The sequence below is a fragment of the Mastomys coucha genome, unplaced genomic scaffold (assembly GCF_008632895.1).
Source record: "Mastomys coucha isolate ucsf_1 unplaced genomic scaffold, UCSF_Mcou_1 pScaffold20, whole genome shotgun sequence".
In the NCBI taxonomy this organism is placed as follows: domain Eukaryota; kingdom Metazoa; phylum Chordata; class Mammalia; order Rodentia; family Muridae; genus Mastomys; species Mastomys coucha.
Genome location: NW_022196903.1, coordinates 85,505,586 through 85,514,608, shown reverse-complemented (window position 1 = coordinate 85,514,608; position 9,023 = coordinate 85,505,586). Strand labels below are relative to the sequence as shown.

Sequence of the window (9,023 nt, the reverse complement as noted above, 5' to 3'; positions counted from 1 at the left end):
TTTTTTTGGTTTTGAAACAAAGTCTCCTTATGTGGCCCAGTCTGGCCTAGAATTCAGTCTTTCCGCCCAATCCAGTTTTACTCTCCGATTACCCACATTCAACCACAATGTGAAAATATTAAATAGACAAATCTGGAAAGAGACCATATGCTTTAAATCGCATGGTGTTCTGAGTAGTGTGAAAGGCCCGCTTGGTCTATCCTGGGATGCGAGCAATGTGCTTGCCCAGTGTATCTATCATGTACACACTGCTCAACTGCTAGTCATTCTCCATCATCTCTCTTGGTCAGACTGGCTGGTGTCTGATGTCCAGGTGACCTAGATTTTACTGAACAATGTCCAGAGCAATGGTCATGGGGCTGGAGATGTAGCTCAGATAGTAGATGGCTTTTCCAGCATATGTGAAATCCTGAATTTTACCCTTAGCACCAAATAAATGAGCAAAGTAGTACCTGCCTGTAGTTCAGCATCCAGCGACTCAGTAACAGGGAAGAAGGAAGGTCAGAAGTTCAAGGTCATACTCAGCTGCACAGAAAGATCAAGGCCAGTCCACGCTATATGAGGCCCTGTTTCAAAACTAAACAAAAGGTGCTACAATAGTGTTTCTGGTGGTTTTATGAGAACATACTGGTATAATAATTTTATTTCACCATCAAGCTACAGTTAATGTCTCTCTTCCCAAGGGTTGTTTGTAGGTGAAACCTCGTCACAGGGCTGCATGACTAGGGTATCTGTAGGCTTTGGTGCTATCTGTGGTTTTAGGCATTTCCTGGGGTCTGGAAATACATGCCCTATGGATCGGGTGTGTGTGTGTTCTGTAATATAATAAATAATACAGGCACCCAGAACCTCTTGTCTTACAAAATAACAATTCCTAATACTGTCTCTCTTAGCCATTACTTGTGCAGGGTAGATGCCATAATGGTCCTGTACAAACAAAGAAACTCAGGCCTATCCTAGGTGGTTCCGGGACACCTGCTCACCTGCCCCTCTGGCTCTCAGACCTCAGGAGGACTCTCAGTGGGCAGCCCTGGAAAGCCTCACCAGGGTTCCTCTGAGCATGAAACACTCCTATCCCACAGTGTCTCTGGCCTCCAGCACAGTAGGGCCCGGCGGGCAGATTGTTCATACGGAGACCACGGAAGTTGTGCTCTGTGGAGACCCCCTCAGTGGCTTTGGCCTACAGCTGCAGGGAGGCATCTTTGCCACCGAGACCCTGTCCTCCCCACCCTTGGTGCGATTTATTGAACCTGACAGCCCCGCTGAGAGGTAAGCCTACTGCCTCCGTGGGCCTACGATTTGGGAAGCTCTAGTCCCTTGGGGGGAAACTGAGTCACAACTAAGGGTCTCAGCTTCACACACATACCTTACTTAATCAGCACATTGACCCCATCATCAGCCCCAGAATCACACAGTATGTGAACCCTGTCCGCCCATACTCGGAGGACTCTGTGTGTCTTGTAAGGACAATGGTACCATCCCCAGTGATTAGAGAGAGGCCCAGCCATGTCAAACTCTTAGCTGGGGGCAGGGAGGAGTTCAGAGACCAGGAGCTGAGAGTGGACCCCATCTTTCCCCCTCCTGAGGTTCTAGTCACTGGCTTCTTCTCTCCACCGGGCTCTGGGGGTTAGGTGTGGTCTGCTGCAGGTGGGGGACCGAGTCCTAGCCATCAATGGCATTGCCACTGAGGATGGGACCATGGAGGAAGCCAACCAGCTGTTGCGGGATGCTGCGCTGGCCCGCAAAGTTGTTTTGGAGATCGAGTTTGATGTGGCAGGTGAGTAGGCCACTTAGCTACACACACTCTGGGACCCTGCCCCTCCCCACTTTGTACTCCCTGAGACCATGCACAGTGCATACCTAAGCCCTGCATAGGGATGAGGGAGGACCACACAGGAATCAGGAATTGGGAGGACTTAAAGTGGATTGCATGCAGCAGGGACTCCAGGCAGCAGAGTCAGGGCTCTGATCCTGGGAGTTTCCATATGAGACTGTCTGGACAGGAAACAGTCTCCCCCTGCCCTCTGTTTCCCTGTCTGTCAAGAAGTAGAAAACAGAGATGTGGTTTGAATTGGAGACAAGTTGTGAAATTGCCTGGATCCAAGTGGGTCACGTTTTGCTACAAGCCCGGCACTGGCCAGCAGTCTCCAGCTCTGGCCTCCACCCTGTCTCTTTTCTTAAGACAGCACTCAGCTGTTGAGAGCTTTCTGGTCCTCAGCCTTCCTCCTTCATGAGGCGGAAGCAGCGGGGTGGGGTGGTTTGGATCATTGCTCTCTGAGACTGCCTCCCTCCCAACCCAAGAGAAGCCACAGCGGGTACTAGATGCAGATCTCTGAGCTCTTCTGGAGTCTTGAGTCACCCATGGCTGTTGGTTCACAGAGTCTGTCATCCCAAGCAGTGGGACCTTCCACGTGAAGTTACCCAAAAGGCGTGGTGTGGAGCTGGGCATCACCATTAGCTGTAAGTCCCCATGTTGCTGTACCTGCTTTATCTCACTACATCTCCACAATGGGGTGCAGACCCATTTTATAGAAGGAAAACTGATGCAGAGGTGAGCTGATTTGCTCACAACGCCCCACCCCCAAGCCAGGAAGAAATGGGACCAGGAGCCAGTCGTGTCCTCTCCCCACCCCACCTTAAGCAGGGCCCTTGAGAATTATATCCACAGCCTGTCTCCCTTGCCCCACAGCGGCCAGCAGAAAGCGAGGGGAACCCCTGATCATCTCGGACATCAAGAAAGGCAGTGTGGCGCACAGGTGGGGTACCACACGGGCAGGGGTGAGGCTGTTGGGGTGGGGCAGTGCTCATCTGCACCAGGCTCCTCCATCCCCATCCCACTCATGCAGGACTGGCACCCTCGAGCCAGGCGACAAGCTGCTGGCCATTGACAATATTCGCCTGGACCACTGTCCCATGGAGGATGCTGTGCAGATCCTGCGCCAGTGTGAGGACCTGGTGAAGCTGAAGATCCGGAAAGATGAGGACAACTCAGGTATGTGCCTAAGAGACCCTGTCCAGTGGCCAGCTGTTGGGGAAGGCTGGAGGACATGTGCGGGAATCCCTGCTTCCTGCATCCCCTCCCATTCAGGGCCCTCAGGAGCCACTACAAGGCTCTCCAGAGTGTGAGATGTTGGCAGGATATCTGATATCTGAGCAGCTGCCTCAGCAGAGGCAGGTCTGAACTGGTGAGCTGGGAAGGAGAGAAGAAAGAGTCAGAAAGGGGCGGTAAGAGGCATGGTGGTAAACGGAGTGTGAACTCCATAGTCAGAGAGAGTCTCCTCCTAAGGAGGAGAAGCCACTGGAGGCCAGCTTCCTTCTCATTCCTCCTCTCCCCCTCTCCCTTGTCTCCTATCTTTTTTTCTTTCCTGCTTTTTAATATTTTTTAAATGTATTTTGTTTTTATGTGTATGGGTGTTTTGTCTGCATGTATGTCAGTGTATCACGTGCATGCCAGGTGCCCAGGGAGACCAGAAGAAGGAGTAAGAGCCCCTGGAAGTGGAGTTACAGATGGTTGTAAGCAGACATGTGAATACTGGGAACTGAACCCTGGTCCTCTAGAAGAGCAACACATGCTCTTAACCCCTGAGCCATCTCTCCAGCCCCTCCTTTCATTTCTTCCTTCTCTCCTCTCTCCACTTTTTGCCTTCACTCTTCCTTCCTTCCTTTCTTCCTTCCTCCCTCCTCCCTCCCTTCTCTGTCACTTCTCTGCTGTAAATCTTGAGTTGCTGTGGGTGGCATGTGAAATCTGTTTTCAAATCTTGGTTCCTTGTTCCTGTAATTTTTTTTGTGTGTTTTTTGTTTTGTTTTTCCTCCCCTTCATGGCATCTGGGCAGGGGGCTGGGAGCCTGAGGTGGCCTCCAGGTCCCCAGGTTGTACCCCGGAAAGCCTGAGCAGGTGTGTTTGAGGGATCGATGAGGCCATTGGTGTTTGAAGAGTGCTGAGACTGGGGAGTGCTGCAGCCCACCCCCTCACCCTCGGGCTTCTTGTCCGCTTGCAGATGAGCAGGAAAGCTCTGGCGCAGTCAGCTACACAGTGGAACTGAAGCGCTATGGCGGACCGTTGGGCATCACCATCTCTGGTACAGAGGAACCTTTCGACCCCATCATTATCTCTGGCCTCACCAAGCGGGGTCTGGCTGAAAGGTAAATCAGGACTCATTGGGGACACAGGGAAGGCCTGGGGACCCCCAGGGAACAGAAGGTGGGCCTTGAGACCACCCAATCTAGATTTTTTTTTACTTCTGTTCCAGCATTGAACAACTCAAGGATGATCACTTTCTCTCTGAACAACCACGCCCTATCCTTAACATGTATTTTGGTCCAGCCCAGCACCCAGTGTAGAGAACATGAGGGCAGAAGGGAACCACAGCTAAAGGGTCCAGCCAGGGCATGGCAGCTCACCTTCAGCTGCCTCCAAAGTGTCTGCCCTTAACAATTACCACTGTGGGGACTGTATGTATCTGCCTATCGAGGGATAGTATCCCATTTCCTGAACCCCACGTGAGGCTTATCCTGGGATCCTGAGGCTGCTGGGCTGCCACCTACTCTGAGTGTCTCTGGGGCTGTCCCAGGAAAGGAGTCCTGAGAGGAAGGGATCCTGACTGTCCCTGGGTTGGGTGACCAAGGTGGGTGAGTCCCAGCTTTCTGTCTCAGCAGTGCAAGGAGTCAGGGGTGCCAGAAAGGGAGAGTTCCCCTGCACTGCAGGGCAAGGCAGTGGCCTGAAGAATGAACTTCAGAGGGCATCCAAGCACCTTTGCCTAGCCAGGGTCCAGATTCAGGCTGGGCTGCTCCTGGAGCACCCTCTGCTGGGCTCTAGAGAGAATGCAGGGGCCTGGTGGACCATGCCGGATCCTGGGTCTCATTGGTGCTCTCTGTCCACCCCTCAGGACTGGTGCCATCCATGTTGGGGACCGCATACTGGCCATCAACAGCGTGAGCCTCAAGGGCCGGCCCCTGAGTGAGGCCATCCACCTTCTGCAGGTGGCAGGGGAGACTGTCACACTGAAGATCAAGAAGCAGCTGGACCGTGAGCCTTGCCCCTTCCTGGAGACTTCCTGGCCTAGAGAGGAAGGGCAGTCGTGGATCAGGCTGTGTGCTACCAATCCAGAGAGGGGGTGGGGTCCCAAGACCAGCTGGGGGAGGAGGCTGAGAGCTGTACCTTGGTGGCACAGTGCAGGATTGGGTACATTCCGAGTCCAAACCATGTTCCTCATCAGTTTGTCTCTTCAGGTTCCTGCATGTTCCCGTATCCTGTGTTCTATGTTCCTGTGTCCTATGTGTGTACAGTTTACCTGAGTCTTGGGGGGGGGGTCTTGTTTTAATCTGGGAGTCATTGCTAGTTGCCACATGACCCATTGCTGAGCCTCACAAGCCTCAGTTTTCCCATCTGTGGGATTTACTTACTAGTGTGTCCCACCCACATAGCAACAGCCAGATTGTCAAGAGCCTGGGAGTTCACAGAAATGGGGGAAAGTAAGGCTCACAAAAAATCTGCCTCTGAGGTCATAGGTGATACCCCTTCTCTTCCCAGGTCCCCTTCTCCCCCGCCAGTCAGGCAGCCTCAGTGAGGCCAGTGATGTGGATGAGGACCCCCCTGAGGCCCTCAAGGGAGGCTTGCTGACAACCCGCTTCTCACCTGGTGTACCCAGCGTGGACAGTGCTGTGGAGTCCTGGGGCAGCTCTGCCACAGAGAGTGGCTTTGGGGGCCCAGGTAACAAAAAATGAAGGCCTTGGACACACTTATTGTGAAGGTGATGCTGCTGCCTGCTCTTCCTGGGACCTCTTCTCCCTGTTAACCTTTTCCTTTTGAGAAGGTTTCTGTCTTTCCTCTCGTGAGCTGGGGAGAGAACTGCTCTTACTTCTGATGTCTCTCTCCTTATCCCCCATGCCTTGCACCCAGTGGGTCTTTATTCACGTTCATTGCACCCAACTGAAAATGAGAAGGCAGATAACGACCTCCGTGCCCATGTGGCTAAGGCCCCGTGGTGATGCCCTCTCGCTTGTAGTTGCGGCTCAGAAGCCTCCGTGGGTTCTTGGTGGATCCCCACCCCGGTTCACAGTTAGGGCCTTTGGCTCTCCCTGTGTGCTTATCCCAAGCTCCAGGCAGTCTCTCCCAGGCTCATCCTGGGGCTCCTCAGGTAGATCTGGGTCCAATCAGAAACTCCTGTCAAAGAGGCCCTTTAGCAGGTCTGCCTGTGGAACTGACCATGGTCCTGGGACCTCACTCCTGACTGATGGATGTCCCTAGGGCTTAATAGGGTAACAGGGACTCCTGGGGCTCTCAGTGGTCACTTTGGCCTGAGAAAAGCACAGATATGCCCACTGGCATCCAGTTGCTGGGAACGAGGGAGGGCAAAGGACAGAGAGAAGGCCCACGTCCCTCTCTCCACCCGCCAGGCTCCTACACTCCGCAGGTGGCAGTCCGGAGCGGGACTCCCCAGGAGTGGCGTCCCAGCAGACTGAAGAATAGCCCCCCACCCCTTGAGCCCCGGAGGACAAGCTACACACCGGGTCCCTCTGACGAAAGCTTCCCAGAGGAGGAAGATGGGGACTGGGAGCCACCGATGAGGTCTGTGGTGGGAACACTTGCGGGGCTGGCAGGGATGGGACGGGTAGCCAGAAGGTAGCAACACCAGGACTGGGGAGTTAGGAAGACAGAAGAGTGTTTCTGGCCTGAGGGACGGATCTGGGCTGAGCATGCCTGGAAAGGATGCACTGTGGAAAGACAGCAGCGGTTGTGTTCTAGTAGGGCAGCAACCTGGCTTGTTCCTCCTGGCTCTGTGAATAGCTGTCTTCAGAAATACAACACCAGACTCAGAATTTGAACCCAGACCCCCTCCTCAGATCGGGTTACATGAAGCATGATTCTCAGTTCGGAACCACCAGCCCAGGGTTATGCATGTTGCATGTCTATAACTGGGCTCCTACAGCAGCCAGCTCCCACAGAGTGCGTCCCCACAAGAAACATCTGCACCTCCTCTGCCCTGAACTTACCCCTCTACTCTGTGCCGCACTGTCTTCCTTAAAAGCATAGCTAGGCCTTTGAGAAGTGAAGACTTTGTAAATCATAGTATGGCTAAAGGCTAAGGGTTCTGAGGGCTGGCAGAGTGACACAAAGATTGTAGCAGTGCATCCTGTAAGCTTGGTGTTGGCTGCCGATGGGCCACACAGTGTGGGCTGGCAGGATGGGTACTGCCCACCCCTCCCCAGCACAAATATCCCATCTTCTCCATCCATCTGTGTCCTGGCTGGTTCTGGCTCTGTCCTGTCACTGTCCCGTGGTGCCATGTGTCTGGGTGGGGCCAGGGACTGTCTTCTGGGGCTATCCCATGGATCTTTCTGTGTCTGTCTCCTATCTGTCCGTCTGTCTTTCTTCCCAGGCGTCCTGTGTCACCGCTCTCCACCCCGTCTCATCTGCCCCTGTTCTAATTGGCCACCAACAGTCTTGGTCGCCCCTAACTGCGTCTTCCCCACCCCATTCTGTGTCACCAACCACTGCCCTGGGGCCCCAGCACTGCCACCGAGGACACCCGCCTGCCTGCCTGCCTGTCCTATGGCCCCTGGAGCCCAGCACTGGGCCCTGGGCAACGAAGACTCCTCAGGCCCAGCCCACCCACCCTCCCACCTGCCAGGAGTTGACGCTGTGGTTCCTGTTGCAGCCCAGCCCCTGGCCCCGCCCGAGAGGAGGGCTTCTGGAGAGTGCTTGGAGAGGCCCTTGAAGACCTGGAGTCCTGTGGTCAGTCTGAACTGCTAAGGGAGCTGGAGGTACTGTCACCTGGCCAAGGGGCCTGTGGGGGGATCATGTCTAGACACACTGGAGGGCTGGGGAAGGCCACCATCAATGGGGTCATGCTCGTGTGTTACCTGGGGCTGTGTAGTACCTATATGTCTTGTGGCTGTGACAAATTACCTGGCAAAGGCCACTTAAAAAGGAAGGGTTGGGGCTGGAGATGACAGAGTAGTTAAAACACTTACTCGGATCCCAAGAAACCAGGGTGAGCATGGCACCTGTATAGTGATTATGGATGAGCTCTAGGTTTGATTGAGGGGGGGGAGGGAGGGAGAGACAGAGCAGAGAGGGGGGGTAGGAGGGAGAGAGAAAGAGAAAGAGAGGGAGAGGGAGGGAGAGAGGGGGGAGAGGGAGAGGGAGGGAGGGAGGGAGAGAGCCTGCTTCAATAAATGAGATGAAAGAGCAGTCGGGAGTCTGGACAGCAACCTTGGGCTCCACATGCCTGTGCACCCCCATACATGCACACACATCCCCATGCACATACGCATATCGTGGCCAGGAAGTCACAGCCAGCAGTGGGAGCTTGGGCTTGCTGGTCGCTACACCTGCAGTGAGGAATGCTGTGCTTATCTGTTTTCGATTTGATTCAGTCCAGATCTCCAGCCCATGGGTTGGCGCCACCCACATTCGGAGTGCGTCTTCCTGCCTCACTTAACCCACTTTAATGCACAGGTCCACAAGTTTTCCTCCGGGTTGGCTCTGAACCCTGGCAGGTTAACTTAGATCAGCACTAATGATTACAGAGTATGTGCTCTCACCCGGGGAACCCTGGGTGTAAAGGGGTATACACACAGACGGGTATAAGGGACATGCACACACGAGCAGGTGGAGAGGATCTTTACGATGTCTGAGTGTGTGCGTTGAGGTGCCCTGAGGCCATCCTGCTGGTTTTTGTTGTTGTTGTTGTTGTTTTTGGGAATGTGCACACATGACCTGGGTGAGGTGGGGCCATAGGCCAGCTGTGGGTGAGGCCACCATCACTCACATGTGGAGCAGGGGGATGGATAAGTCCATTCTGAGTTCAGTTTGGGGAGCAATGGAAAGCTCTGCTTCATCTGTACTACCCCCAATTCCTACCCCTACCCCTACACCATTTTATTCTACCATTGTGGATTGGTGCCATGCCTCCTTTCATCAGCCTTGCCAATTACCAGGCTAAAAAACAAACAAACAAACAAACAAAACCCTGTTTTAATTTTTCCATCTCTCCCTATTGTTTTGTCTTGCTCATTTTG

The 9,023-nt window shown here is 53.8% G+C and overlaps 1 protein-coding gene across 4 annotated transcripts in view; it reads left to right on the top strand.

Moving 5' to 3' along the window:
* Positions 1-9,023, top strand: part of Grip2 (glutamate receptor interacting protein 2) — an 82,292-nt gene that overhangs the window by 64,854 nt on the left and 8,415 nt on the right. For 3 of the 4 annotated variants that reach the window (XM_031382594.1, XM_031382592.1, XM_031382595.1), the window contains exons 12-21: positions 1,083-1,269; positions 1,632-1,777; positions 2,380-2,460; positions 2,690-2,756; positions 2,847-2,992; positions 3,998-4,142; positions 4,886-5,025; positions 5,530-5,709; positions 6,396-6,567; positions 7,658-7,763. In XM_031382594.1, coding sequence (XP_031238454.1) covers positions 1,083-1,269; positions 1,632-1,777; positions 2,380-2,460; positions 2,690-2,756; positions 2,847-2,992; positions 3,998-4,142; positions 4,886-5,025; positions 5,530-5,709; positions 6,396-6,567; positions 7,658-7,763 — 1,370 coding nt within the window. Of the gene's footprint in view, positions 1-1,082; positions 1,270-1,631; positions 1,778-2,379; positions 2,461-2,689; positions 2,757-2,846; positions 2,993-3,997; positions 4,143-4,885; positions 5,026-5,529; positions 5,710-6,395; positions 6,568-7,378; positions 7,602-7,657; positions 7,764-9,023 lie in introns of those variants that run through there. The other variant, XM_031382596.1, reaches the window with a different exon arrangement.